The 14,004-nt window shown below is 49.7% G+C and overlaps 2 protein-coding genes across 6 annotated transcripts in view; one reads left to right on the forward strand and one right to left on the reverse strand.

Moving 5' to 3' along the window:
- Positions 1-41: 41 nt before the first annotated feature.
- Positions 42-10,295, forward strand: BYSL (bystin like). Its single transcript, XM_006105240.3, has 7 exons — positions 42-603; positions 4,555-4,717; positions 6,805-6,943; positions 7,275-7,408; positions 8,427-8,587; positions 8,758-8,860; positions 9,666-10,295. The coding sequence occupies exons 1-7, from the start codon at positions 336-338 to the stop codon at positions 10,009-10,011; spliced, it is 1,314 nt and encodes a 437-aa protein (XP_006105302.1). The 5' UTR covers positions 42-335; the 3' UTR covers positions 10,012-10,295.
- A 2,360-nt stretch (positions 10,296-12,655) lies between these two features.
- Positions 12,656-14,004, reverse strand: part of CCND3 (cyclin D3) — an 86,090-nt gene continuing 84,741 nt past the window's right edge. For all 5 annotated transcript variants that reach the window (XM_006105245.3, XM_023746307.1, XM_006105243.2 and 2 more), the window contains one exon: positions 12,656-13,825. In XM_006105245.3, coding sequence (XP_006105307.1) covers positions 13,658-13,825 — 168 coding nt within the window. In that variant the 3' untranslated portion in view covers positions 12,656-13,657. The remainder of the gene's footprint in view (positions 13,826-14,004) is intronic.

Below are 14,004 nucleotides of genomic sequence, written 5' to 3' on the forward strand. Positions count from 1 at the left end.
AGTAGGGGCGTGTCTAGGCACCCCCTCGTTGACATCTTCGTTGGTATCCCTGCCCGGCTGCTGCCCCCAGGCTTCCATCACCCTGGGCCTAGAATAGATCCTCAAAGGTTGGAGGAGACAACGTTAAAGGCACAGAGTTTATTGGGGAGTCTGGCTCCAGGACCCGCGAGTTCTCAGCAGGTGGGGCGGCGCGGATGGCGCTCCTGGCCTCCGAGCGGTAGGGGGCGCTGTGCATCGGTGTGGCCTCTGGGGAACGGGGCGCACACAGCGCAGACGCACTCGTGACTGCTTCTGCGTCTCCACGTGTGAACTTTCCCGGCACCTTTTTGAGAAAAATGCCCAAATTCAAGGCGGCCCGCGGGGCCGGGGGCCAGGAAAAACACGCTCCCCTTGCCGAGCAGATTCTGGCCGGGGACGCGGTGCGGGCAGGGGCCCGGGAGAAGCGGCGCGGTCGCGGGACCCAAGAGGAGGAAGAAGAGTATGTGGGGCCCCGGCTGAGCCGACGGATTTTGCAGCAAGCGCGGCAGCAGCAGGAGGAGCTCGAGGCCGAGCATGGGACTGGGAGCCGGTCCGCGGCGCCGCGGGAGCGCATCACGCGGCTGGGTGAGCGGTGGGGATGGGTGCGAGGAAGGAGGAGGTTAGGAGAGGATGGACGGGCATCGGGCCGGGGAATAGCTGGGGATAAAAAGGGTCCGTGGTGCTCCCCTTACAAAGGTACTGTAATGGGAGACTCGGCCCTGGAGCGGGTTTAGGAGAGTCAGAGCCCTCCACACCCACTACTAGTTTTAGGCCCTCTCTTCCAGGTACCCCTGAAGTTAGGAAGCAGGAAGTGGTTGCTGACACCACTAGGTTCTCCTAGTGTTTATCCATCCATCTGTTCTGTAAATACCTATGGGATGTCTACTAGTGCTTCGTACTGTGCTAGGAGTCCAGAAGGTTTGGCTAAAGAGGTAAACAAGGTAGACATGCGCCTGGCTTCAGGATGTTAGAGTCTAGCCCAGGAGAGAGCAGGCAATAGACAATGAGAATAATACATTCCATGGTAAAGTATAATAGATTCTCTGATGACAACGGCATTGATCTTGGGGGTCGAGCTCCCCAGATTGCATAACCTTTGTGCTGAGACCTGAAAAACGAGTGAGGAGTGCCCTGAGCAGAAAGAACAATATTGTTTAGGGGCCAAAGAGGGACAGGGGGTAAGTAAAAGATGATCAACACTTTCTTAGGGTGGGCGTGTTGACCTTCCTATCCAGTTCTCAGATCTCTTTCCTTTGTCCTGACACAATTGAACATTGGCCTCCTGGCTGTAGTATCTTTACTTGGCTTCTAAGACATCGCATTCCTGTGTTACTACTTACCTCTCAGTAGCCTTTGCTGGCTCCCTTTTGATCCCCAACCTCTTTTTTTTTAAAATATATTTTTATTGATTTCAGAGATGAAGGGAGAGGGAGAGAGCGATAGAAACATCAGTGATGAGAGAGAATCATTAATTGGCTGCCGCTTGCAGGCCCCCTACTGGGGATCAAGCCCATAACCCAGGCATGTGCCCTGACAGGAATCGAACCCTGACCTCCTGGTTCATAGGTCGACACTCCACCACTGAGCCACACTGGCCAAGTGATTCCCCAACTTCTTATTGAAGTGCCACAGGGTTCAGTCTTTGGACCTCTTCTCTTCACACACTTCTCTGGTGTTGCCATCAGTTTCATGGTTTAAACGCCATCTATTTGGTGACCGCTCTTAACTTTATATTCTAGCCTTGATTTCTCCCATGAAACCTACATTGTTCAGTTGCCTATTTGAAGTCTAATAGACATCTCAAATTTAACATGTCCAAAATAGACCTTCTTGCCAAACCTGCCCCTCCAACATCTTCCTCATCTCAGTTAATAGCACGATATCTTTGTATTTGTTTAAGACAGAAACCTTGGACTCCTCTCTTTCTCATTCCACATCTGATCTATTGGGAAATCCTGTTGACTCTGCCTTCAAAATACATCCAGAATCAGACCACTTCTCACCACCTGCGAACACCATCCTCTGCAAGCCACCACGATCTCTCTCGCCTGGATTATTACAGTAGTCTCCTCATTAATATCCCATACCCCCTACAGTCCACTCTCAACTCAACAGCTAGAGAATTACAGTGGTTTGCAAAGCCCTATATAATCGGCTTCCATTGCCACTCCGACTTCTACTTTTCCCTTTTCACTCCACCCATATCGGCTTCAACATGGTAAGTTAGGGCCTTTGCCCTGGTGGCTCCTTCTGTCCTCATACACCTGTAGGCATACTCTCTCCATTCTTCACCTTCTCAGGCCTGTTATGCAAAGAGCTGAGATCCGAGGAAAATAACCCAGAAGACCGGCTGTGAAAGACATGGGTTTATGAGGACTTACTGTGCACGGTGGCGGCCCACTGGTGAAGTTTTTCCCCAGCACAGGGTTGTATAGGATACAGAGAACAGGGCATGCAGGAGAGACGTGCTCAAGCGCAAGCTCTGTAAGATCAAAACACTAATAGTTTACAATCGGGCTCACATCCAAGATCAGTTTCTGTTTGGCTGTCCAGGCTCCCAAGGTTGCTCCCACAGTCCGTTTACAGGTGGCCTTCATCATATTCCCACAGGGTCAGAGTGGGGAGTTGGAGCTTGGGAAGGGGCCCAGGTTCTCACATACCACACACCTTCATTAAAAATTGCAACACCCCCACCCTGGCCTGGTGGCTCAGTTGGTTGGAGCATAGCATTGTTCCATATACCAAAAGGTTACAGGTTCAATTCCTAGTCAGGGCACATACCTCGGTTGTGGGTTTGGATCTGGTTGGGCTGGGTACCAGAGGCAACTGATCAATGTTTCTCTCTTGCATTGATGTTTCTCTCTCCCCTTGTTTCTTCTCTCTCTAAAATCAATGGAGGGCATGTCCTCCGGTGAGGATTAAAAGGAAAAAAGAGAGAAAATTTCAACACCCCACCCCTATCTTTACAGTCCCAACCTCTCTGTTCTGCCCTATTGCTTTTTTTCATAGCGTTCGTCTTTTAACCTATCATGTTATATTTATTGTCTGTCTTCCCTGACTAGAGTATAGGCAAAAGATTTTGCCTATAAGGGCAAAAGATTTTGTTTCTCTCGTTCATTAGTATAGTTCCAGCACCCAGAACAGTGCATCACATATACTAGGCACTCAGTGTTTGCTGAATGAATAGATTAATGAATGATGGTGAGATGGGTAGGAACCAAATCTGCAAAAGACTTGGAGGCTGTGCCCAGGATTTAAAGCTGTCATAAAGACAATGAAAAACTATTGGAGAATATAGAGACCAGTTAGGGGACTGTTTAATTAATCCAGGCAAGAAATGATGCTGATCTAGGCTTAGACAGCTGTGAAGTGTTTGAAATATTCTATGAGGCAGAATTGAATAGGCTTTAGTCATTGAGTGTTGGGAATGAGGCGGGCCTGCCTCCCAGGTTCCGGCTTAGCATGGGGTGGACGGTGGTGCTATGTACTTAGATATAGAACACAGTGAGTAAGTAGTATAGGCCTAGGAGGAAAAGAGAGTGAGTTTGGTTGATACAGGTGAAGTTTGAAGTTCTTGTGAAGAGCAACTGTACAGGTGGCAGCTGGAGTTATGGTCTGGAGTGAAGGGGCATCTACCTCCAAGTATAGGCTTGGGGGTTGTTAGCATGTGGAGACAAAACACCTTCGCCACACCACCACCACCATTTAGCTTTTATCACACACTTCCTTTGTTAATAACCTGTTCATATGCAGCATTTCATCCTGGATTGGAGTATGGCATCCCTTACCAGATGCCCAATCAGCTGTAGCCTTCCAGTAATCAGTTCTTCAATGGGTTGGCCCATTGAAGTCTGAACTACACTGCCTGGCCTCGAGGCTTCCCACAGTCTGGGTTCACTTTACCCATCCAGCCATATTTCTTGCTGCTGCTTAACAGACAATCTTGTAAAAGCCCTTTTGCCAGTATTGTATTGGACCACACTCCAGCTGCACCCATGCTCCCTATCCAGACTCTAACCATCGTCGGCACTCATCATCTTCTAAATTGCCTATGGTATATACTGTCTCTACCACTCATTTGGCATATGATCAAGCCCATCCATGTGTGTAGAATATGGGTAAAGAATGCACAATCTAGGCCCAGACTACATGCCACAGGCAAATTACTTAACTTTTCTTGTGCTTTAGTGTTCCCATCTGAAACTGGGTATACTAATAAGACCTACTTCTTGGGGTTGTGAGTATTATGTACAGTATTTAGAACAGTTCCTGCTACATGACTGAGTATAATGTGTTAACTATGATATGTTGGCATCACTGTGTCATTGGTTCACATATGTGCATTTTGTTTCTCAAGCAGGATTGTAAGCCCCTGGTACAGGAAGATAGTGTGTGCACCACTGTTTCACTGCACACATCCATCTATCACAAGCACACGTGAGGCTTACACTGCCCATGGTGGTTAAAGTTAAATTGACCTCTAAATCCCTCACCCACCGCTTGCCTTTCTCATCCATTTCATCTCCCCTCTTCTAGGTCCAGGAGTGCCGCAAGATGGATCAGATGACGAGGATGAAGAGTGGCCCACCCTGGAGAAGGCTGCCACAATGACAGGGGCCGGCCACCATGCAGAGGTGGTTGTGGACCCTGAGGATGAGCGTGCCATTGAGATGTTCATGAATAAAAACCCTCCTGTCAGGTAGGGCTGACATGGCCTAGAATTTGGGGTAGTGGGTCCTGGTAGCCACTTCCCACAAGGAAGCAAATGCTCTGGCAGAGTTTTGATGCCCTACCCTTGGGAAGGGCCTGAGCGTTGCTAGTTGTAGGGATCCACCTTAACAAAAGTGGCCCATCCTCAGACGACCATTCTGAGTGAGAATGATACAGACTCAAAATATCTCCTCCCCCTCTGTCCACCTGTTCTAGAACTGCTCAGATTACCTGGGGAAACAGCTACCTGACCTTTTTATGTTTCTAGGGAGCTGTATTCCATTGCATTTGGTCTTGGCATACTCTAGGGGTAAGCTCAGTTTCCTTGGCCAAATCTCTTTTGTACCCTAAGCTTCATTTTATTCAAGGTTTTTCAGCCTTAGCACTATTGGCTGGATAATTTTTTTGTGTGGAGGCTGACCTGTGCAATGTAGACTGTTTAGCAGCATCGCTGACCTCTACTCCCTAGATGCCAGGAGTGACCTTCCCACCAATTGTGATAACCAAAAAGGTCTCGGGCATTGCCAGATGTCTCAGGCATTGCAGATTCGCCCCCACTTAGAACCACTGATTTATGCCCATCTGTAATAAATGCTACTCCAGATGATGTCTGCATTTGAGCTCCTGTAGTCAAACCCCTGAGCATGTGGATTTTGGCCCAGGAGAGGGGAATCTAGCAGAACGCCCTCAACCAGTCCATTCTGATCCTGTGACATTAACATGACGTTGTCCTTGGTTCTGCGGGCTACTTTGGGTTAATGCATCCCTCATTGCTAATAATACTGTGAAAACACAGGGAGGCTGAATGATAAGGTCTGTGGTAGTTTATTTGAGAGCACAGAACAAAGGGATGAGTTCCTCCTTCAGATTGATACCCGGCAACTGAAATAGATGTCACAGAGTGTGTGCTTGGACTCGTGTGCTTGTCCCACCAGAGAGCCTCTCCGTGCCTTATAACTCCTCTTTCACCGATCGTTCTGACGGACCTGGCAGAATGGTTTTCCAGCTTGCAGTAAATGGAAGAGTGAAGCTACTAGAAACAGTGACTCCTGGCAGTTTTGAGAAATGACAGCTGGCATCTTCAGAAAGCAGGCCCAGACCCACATGAGCTCAGCAATCAGAGGCTGTTTAGTTTGGAGGCACGTTACCGTGTGCTGTAAAGTACCTGAACTTTAGAACCTGAGCAACGGGGCTTGACTCTTCCCCCCACTTGAGAACTCTGAGACCTTGGGTGCGTGTTAACCTGTCTGAGTATCAGTTCCCATGTTGAATAAGGCGAATGACACCCAGTGTAGGTGTTGCACGGACTGTCTAAGACAACGTCTGAGAAATCCTGTGCTCAGTGCCTGGCCTTGAGAAGACCCTTAGTTTTAAATATACGTTAGCCTCTGGAGATACCATTCTTATACCAAAGCCCAATGTAAGGAGGATTATGAGTCATCACACTAAAGTTACGTTAGATACACTGTTTAATGAGGGAAAAATATTATTGTGCCCTGGTCTTTTCCCAAATTATCCCAGCTACTTGAAATCTTGGTATATAACTAAGAGGTCAGACCAGTATTTTATAATTGGAGAGACTTCAGCATGTAAGGGATGTGTCTGAAATTGGCAACACATTACACGTTTTCCATGTACTGATAGTTCCAAGTAACGTACATGTATTAATTCGCTTAATCCTGACGTTAACTTTATGAGGTAGATACAGTTATTACCCCTTTTACAGATGAGAAAACTGAAGCATAGAGAGGCAAAGTAGCAGGCCCAGGGTTATACAGATAGTGGAAAAGCCAGGATTTAAACCCAGGCAGACTGACTTCAGCGTCCGGGTTCTTAACCTCCACACGTTTGTCTGCTTCATCCCAAGTTGAATGACTTTCAGGTCGTTTGTGCTCTGCAGTGATTCCATGGTGGGTCCGGCCCAGAGGGGAACTGAGGTCGCACATCCCAGCAAGATGACAGGTTTATTGAAGCTCATAAGAAACTGTGTGTGGAGTCTAGAGCTTCCTGGACTGTGACCACAGCACTCCCGCCCCTTCCTTCCCCTCTCCCCTGCACCCCACTCCCAACTCTTAGGCGTACCCTGGCTGACATCATCATGGAGAAGCTGACTGAGAAGCAGACGGAAGTTGAGACAGTCATGTCCGAGGTGACAGGATTCCCTATGCCCCAACTGGACCCCCGGGTCCTAGAGGTCTACAGAGGAGTCCGGGAGGTAAGAGCTGGAATACCTTCACAGGGGCTGTGGGCTCCCACCTAAGGCTTTGGGTGCCCACCTCTCATACACAGAAGGCCTGGTGGCCAAGAACAGTCTTAAGTCAGAGTGTATGGGTTCAGAGTCCTGCTGCACCACTTAGTGACTTGGTGACTGTGGGTAAGATCTCCGTGTCCCCATCTGGAAAATGAGGATGATAATAGCATCTCTGTATGTGGTGGTTGTGAGGATTCAGTGAGTGAACATATGAAAAGCCCCCGGACAAGTACCTGGCACTCGGCAAGCAGGATGTGTGTTCTTGGCAACGATGGTACTACTCCCTCATCCCCAGGTGTTATCCAAGTACCGCAGTGGGAAGCTGCCCAAGGCATTTAAGATCATCCCTGCACTCTCCAACTGGGAGCAGATCCTCTATGTCACAGAGCCTGAGGCCTGGACCGCTGCTGCAATGTACCAAGCCACAAGGTAGAGTGGATGGGAGTTAGAGTGGCCTTAGGTCTATAGGTAAAGGGCTGGGGGCATGGGAAGTACAGGTTTTCCTGGTCTTTGCCATTACTTTTTCTTTCTCTATATTTTTATTTTATGTATTTATTTTTATTGGTTTCAGAGAGGAAGGGAGAGAGAGAGAGAGAGAGAAACATCAATGATAAGAGAATCATTGATTAGCTGCCTCCACACACCCCTTACTGAGGATCGAGCCTGCAACCCGGCCATGTGCCCTTGACTGGAATGGAACCCAGGATCCTTCAGTCTGCAGGCTGATGCTCCATCCACTGAGCCAAACCGGCTAGGGCTGCCATTACATTTTTTTAAAAATATTTTTTATTGAGAGAGAAAGGGAGAGGGAGACAGAGAAACATTGGCTGCCTCCCACAGGCCCCCCGCCCCCCACACTGGCGATCGAGCCCGCAACCAGGGCATGCGCCCTGACTGGGAATAGAACCAGCAGCCCTTTGGTGCATGGGATGACGCCCAACCAACGGAGCCTCACCAGCCAGGGCTGCCATTACATTTTAACTTTGCCCCAGAGCTCTCTCTTGTGCTTCTTTATATCATCATTTTCCCGTTTCATGTTTTGGGGCCAAGACCCTGTTGAAAATCGCCTGTGATGAGTTTTTAGGGAAGAGGCTTATAACTACTGGGCTACCACCCTGGGGTGTCCTCAGGCCTCAGAAGTCTGTGGCTCCCCACACGTGCTCAGGTCCCTCAAAGAGTAGGGTAGAGAAGGCCCACGATGGGGAGAGGAAGATGAATAGCTGAGTTGCCATTGGTTTGGGAGCACTCTGGCTCTCTCGGTGTTCACCTGTTTGGATGCATCTTGTAGACCTCCTGTTCCCTCCTATCTGATTTGGGTGTTGCATGCACATAGTTCACACGCCCCTCAGATCTTTTGCATGCACCATCCACAGTGATATTTAAAGGGCCAGCTCCAGGCTGTCAAGTGACCTGGGATGTCCCTGCTACCCCCCCCCAAAAAAACTAGGATTTTCTCATCTAACCTGAAGGAACGCATGGCTCAGCGCTTCTACAACCTTGTCTTGCTCCCCCGAGTACGAGATGATATTGCTGAATACAAACGACTCAATTTCCACCTCTACATGGCACTCAAGAAGGCCCTTTTCAAGCCTGGAGCCTGGTTTAAAGGTGAGAACCCAGGAGGCAGTTAGGAAAGGGAGGGGCTGGAGCTCCTGCAGGTGATAGCAGTAAGCAGGACTTGGGAGATGGCTGGCTCTGTGGTAGGTGGGGGTGCTTCCTGCTTTGCATCCTTTCTCTCACCCTCAGCTCAGAGTGACTGCCCCTCTGACCCTCCCCAGGGATCCTCATCCCACTGTGTGAGTCGGGCACCTGTACCCTCCGGGAAGCCATCATCGTGGGTAGCATCATCACCAAATGCTCCATTCCTGTGCTGCACTCCAGGTAGTGTTCCCACTCCGGGGGAAAAGATGACTGATCAGTGGAATCACCAGGACTTGGAGTTGGTGGGGGTACAGAGTGGAGAAGGAGCTGAGAATACCGTAGCCCTGATTTTGTGGCTTAAGCCACTAGGTAGATCATTCCTCCACTAGATTGTAATTCCATAAGAACAGGGTCCCAGTCCTGGCACTTGGTAGGTGCTCAGTAAATAGTTGAAGGAATGAATAGGGAACATGGGAGGGAAATAGGTCAGGGGTGGAGATGTTGAGGTATTTGAACATACTCTAGTTGGATACTGAGTGAGACAAGCACTCTGAGCCAGGAGTAGGGATTTGGGATGAATCAGCATCCCAATTAGAGATGATAACTGGAGTGCGGGGGGAGGAGGATCAAGACTGCACAGGTGCTCTAGCCGGTTTGGTTTGGCCCAGTGGATAGAGCGTTGGCCTGCCCACTGAAGCATCCCAGGTTTAATTCCGGCCAAGGGCACATCCTGGGTTGTGGGATTGATCCCCAGCAGGGGGCGTGCAGGAGGCAGGTGATCAGTAATTCACTCTCATCATTGATGTTTCTATCTCTCTATCCCTCTCCCTCTCTGAAATCAATAAAAGTGTTTAAAAAAAAGTTAAAAAAATAAAATTACTTGAAAAAAGACTGCACTGCATAGGTGAGAAGGCCTGAGATGGCCCTTGTAGGCGTACCACAGTGTAAGGGCCAGTGGAGGAGAAGAGGGGGAAAGCACAGAGGGAGAGGTAGGCCCTCTCCCCCAACATTTCCCCACCACTGACTCCACCCATCTCCCCACCAGCGCGGCCATGCTGAAAATTGCTGAGATGGACTACAGCGGTGCCAACAGCATCTTCCTGCGGCTGCTGCTGGATAAGAAGTACGCACTGCCCTACAGGGTGCTGGATGCTCTGGTCTTCCACTTCCTGGGGTTCCGGACGGAGAAGCGTGAACTGCCCGTGCTCTGGCACCAGTGCCTCCTGACTTTGGCCCAGCGCTATAAGGCAGACCTGGCCATGGAGCAGAAAGAGGCCCTCCTGGAACTGCTCCGGCTGCAGCCCCATCCCCAGCTGTCCCCTGAGATCAGACGTGAGCTTCAGAGCGCAGTGCCCCGAGATGTGGAAGATGTTCCCATCACCATGGACTGAGGAAACAGCCACTCATCCTGGTCTGAGGGGTGTGGGAGGACACCAGGATCCCAGTTAAGGTGACACTGAGCCTTTACAACTGGGCAGTGAGAGCTCCTGGGCATCTGGGACCCCCCGGTACCCTGCAGGGCGGACCGAGGGTCAGGCCATTGTTGCTGCTCAGTTCTGGAACCTGTTTGAGATCCACACCCCAGGATTCCCACTGCCCTGCTGGGGCTTCGAGTTCTTTCTCCCAGGCTATGTCAATCCCTGGGATGTGGATGAAAAGGCGGGTATTTATTGAGCGTCTGTGTTTTATTGTGATCAATGCAGATCTTTCTGTTTTCCCTCTTTATCTAAAGGTAGGGATTACTCTTCCCTGTTCCTGCCTAGGAGTGGATTCTTACCCAGTATACTGAGGACCCCCACCCCTATCCTAACTCTCCAAGCTCGTTCCTCCAGGCTATACCCAGAGTTAGCCCCTAGGGGGCTCGTCTCTGCCTTTCCCCAATACAGGCTGCTTTGGGAGAATGCCAGGAACCAGGAGGTTGTTCAAAAGAAGGTCTGTCTCAGCTGTGGGTGGAAGAGCTAGAGGAGAGAGCCCCTAGAGCCGTGGTCGGCAAACTGCGGCTCTCGAGCCACATGCGGCTCTTTGGCCAAGCCTTAGGAGTACCCTAATTAAGTTAATAACAATGTACTTACCTAACAATGTACCTACCTATATAGTTTAAGTAGAAATTTCAATCGTACTGTTCATATTTGGCTCTGTTGACTAATGAGTGCCGACCACTGCCCTAGAGCAAGCATATCAAACTCAAAGGCTGACATGGGCCAAATAAAGTAGGCCTGCTGCCTACGAGCCACGAGTTTGACATGCTTGCCCTAGAGGGAAGTGGAAATGCAAAGACCAGACAGATCAGAGAATATTGGTTGTGCCCAGGATAGTTAGAGCTGGATCACCACCAGACAAGTTCCCTTTCTGGCTAATGAGAGCATTAGACTGGAGGTTGGCAAACTAGGGTCATATGCCCATTTTCTTATGCCCATGAACTAAGAATGGTGTTTCCATTTTTTAATGGATGGGAAAATTTTTTTAAAGAGTATTTTATGGTAGGTGAAAATGATGTGAAATTCAAATTCCAGTGTCCATAGTTTTATTGGAACACAGCCACTCCCATCTATTTACATGTTTCCCATGGCTGCTTTCATGCTGCAATAGCAGAGTACAATCCTGGAACCCTTGTTTGCCTTTGAAAATGTGTCTTTGTTCCAACCCAGTTAATATATTTGGGAACAATTTTATCATAAAACGAATAGCACATTTATTTATATGCAGTTTTGTCCTTGAGAAACAACACATAAAATCAGAAAACTGCACCAAGCTGAACCAAGCCAGATACACAAGTGCAAGCACCTCTGACATGTGGGTTGGGAGTCACATCCTCCCAACCTCTGCTTCCACAAGCGAACTTCAGGTGTTTTTGAAGATAAAGGACTATGTTATATTTGTGTTTCTTAACCATATAGTATATAAAAACTATGCTATCCTTTTTTAAAAAAAACATATTTTTATTGATTTCAGAGAGGAAGAGAGAGAGAGAAACATCAATGATGAGAGAATCATTGATTGGCTGCCTCCTGCATGCCCCAGACTGGGGATCAAACCTGCAACCCAGGCATGTGCCCTGACCAGGAATTGAACCATGACCTCCTGGTTCATAGGTCCACGCTCAACCACTGAACCAAGGCAGCCAGGCCCCTCTTTTTTTTTTTTTTTTAAATATATTTTATTGATTTTTTTAGAGAGGGAGAGGGATAGTGAGAAACATCGATTCAACCGCCTCTTGCACGCCCCCTACTGGGGATGTGCCAGCAACCGGGATACATGCCCTTGACCAGAATCGAACCTGAGACCCTTCAGTCCGCTCTGTCCACTGAGCCAAACCGGTTAGGGCTGGCCCCTCTTTTTTAAAAAACATGTCACTCGCCCCAGCTGGTTTGGCTCAGTGGATGGAGCGTTGGCCTGCGGACTGAAAGGTCCCAGGTTTGATTCCGGTCAAGGGCATGTACCTTGGTTGCGGGCACATCCCCAGTGGGGGGTGTGCAGGAGGCAGCTGAGCGATGTTTCTCTCTCATCGATGTTTCTGGCTCTCTATCCCTCTCCCTTCCTCTCTGTAAAGAATCAATAAAATATATTTTGAAGAAATAAAAAACATGTCACTCAACCCTGCTGTGTGATTGTGCATAGATCCATGAACCATGTGGGTCGGATCAGGGTTGTGGGCTTGATCCCCAGTAGAGGGCATATAGGAGGCAGCCATAGATTATTCTCCCATCATTGATGTTTGTATCTCTCCCTCTGAAATCAATATTTTTTTAAAAAACATATCGCTCATTAAGTTTTTGCATGTTGTGCCCATACATAAGTCCTATGGATTTTATTAGGCAGTTTTGCAAAGTACAATGATTTTTAGGAACGCACACATTCCATTATAAAGTAGCACTGACTCTGTGGGACAGAGATGATAGCTCGCAGGCCTAAAATATTTACTCAGGCCCTTTACGTAACAGGCTTGATGGACCACTGATGGAACCACCGATTTCTGCCCCCTTTACCTCATGCTTTTACCCACACCTCCATCCAATCCAAGAAGCCAAGGCCAACTTTATTCCAGAATCTTTATTAAGGTAGCATATGATGGTCCTGGGCCAGCAACTGGACCTTGTGGCCTAGGGAAAGGCCTGTTAACAGGGCTTGCATCTTCAGACAGCGGGCTTGGTCACCTCCGGGTCACCCCTGCTCCATCCCCTGATGCAGGACGGGGCCGAGGGCCAAAGGGAGAGGAGGGCCTGGCCCCTCCCAGGCCGTAGCAGCTCCTTGGTCACAAGGATCCTCTAGCCAGTAGCAGAGGAGGGATGCAGCAACCGCCAGGGCCACCACCACTTGGGCCGGTGGGCCCCACCACACCCTCTTACAGTTGTACTCAACACAATTAATAAATTAAAACCACCTCTTCCTTCAGCACTGACCCCCCTCAATCACAGGAGAAACTGGGCAGAAAGCGAAGCAAGGAGGAACTGGTTGATTCTTGAACCTCTGACAGAGGCCTGGGCCCCCCTCCCTCTAGGAGCAGCTGTGAGCACGGATTATGCAGGGCTCTCCAAAGTATGTTGAGAAGAGCTGTCCAGACTGTGTCCCCTCAGAATATCAGAAATTTCTTCAGAAAGACCCCAATCCAAATGCAGTAACTCTAGAAGGGGCAGCACCTTTGTAAGGCACCAGGGCATTTTGGCAGTTGAGAACGTGAGAGCCCCCGAGATAGGGGGCCTCAATAAGGAATGCTGGTTACATCTATTTTACCTTCTTCAATTCTGTCTCTGACCAGCCGACCCACCCCCAGCCAGAACCAGGGAAGGAGCTGAGCTGGTCAGAGGCAGGGAGAAGGAGGGGCCTGACTAGCCACCCCAACGTGGCTGGCCGGGCCCCTTAGTGCACACTGCAGGGATAGGTAGGACCTGCCCCCTTCTCTTTAGCAAAGGGCAAATAGGAAGGAGCCCCCCCAGACTTCAGTTGTGGCAGATGTGACGTGGTTTGTTCCCGCAGGGAGGGAGGGTGGCAGCGACCCTCCTCTGCTGTCAGTGGCCACTGGAGGGGGCCTCTCCGGGGCTACAGGTGGATGGCTGTGACGTCTGTGGGAGTGCTGGTCTGGCTGGGCCCCTGGCTGCTGGAGCCTCTGGGGGCTTTGGGTGCTGGGCTGGGGGACGTCTGGGCAGCTTCCCTGAGGCTCTCCCTGAGTGCAGCTTCAATCTGCTCCTGACAGGCCCGCAGGCAGTCCTGGGAACAAGGGGGGACAGTGAGGAGGGACTGCTGGGTGAGGTGGAGGAAGGTCCCATTGGAGCTGAAGGTCCACTTCCCTCCTCCCATAGCATCTGGCAGCAGTTGCAGGGGACGGACACCTCCCAGCACACAGGGAAGTCTGGGGAGGTTAGGCCACAGCCCAGCCCCAGGAATCA

The sequence above is a fragment of the Myotis lucifugus genome, unplaced genomic scaffold (genome assembly GCF_000147115.1).
Source record: "Myotis lucifugus unplaced genomic scaffold, Myoluc2.0 scaffold_653, whole genome shotgun sequence".
NCBI lineage: Eukaryota > Metazoa > Chordata > Mammalia > Chiroptera > Vespertilionidae > Myotis > Myotis lucifugus.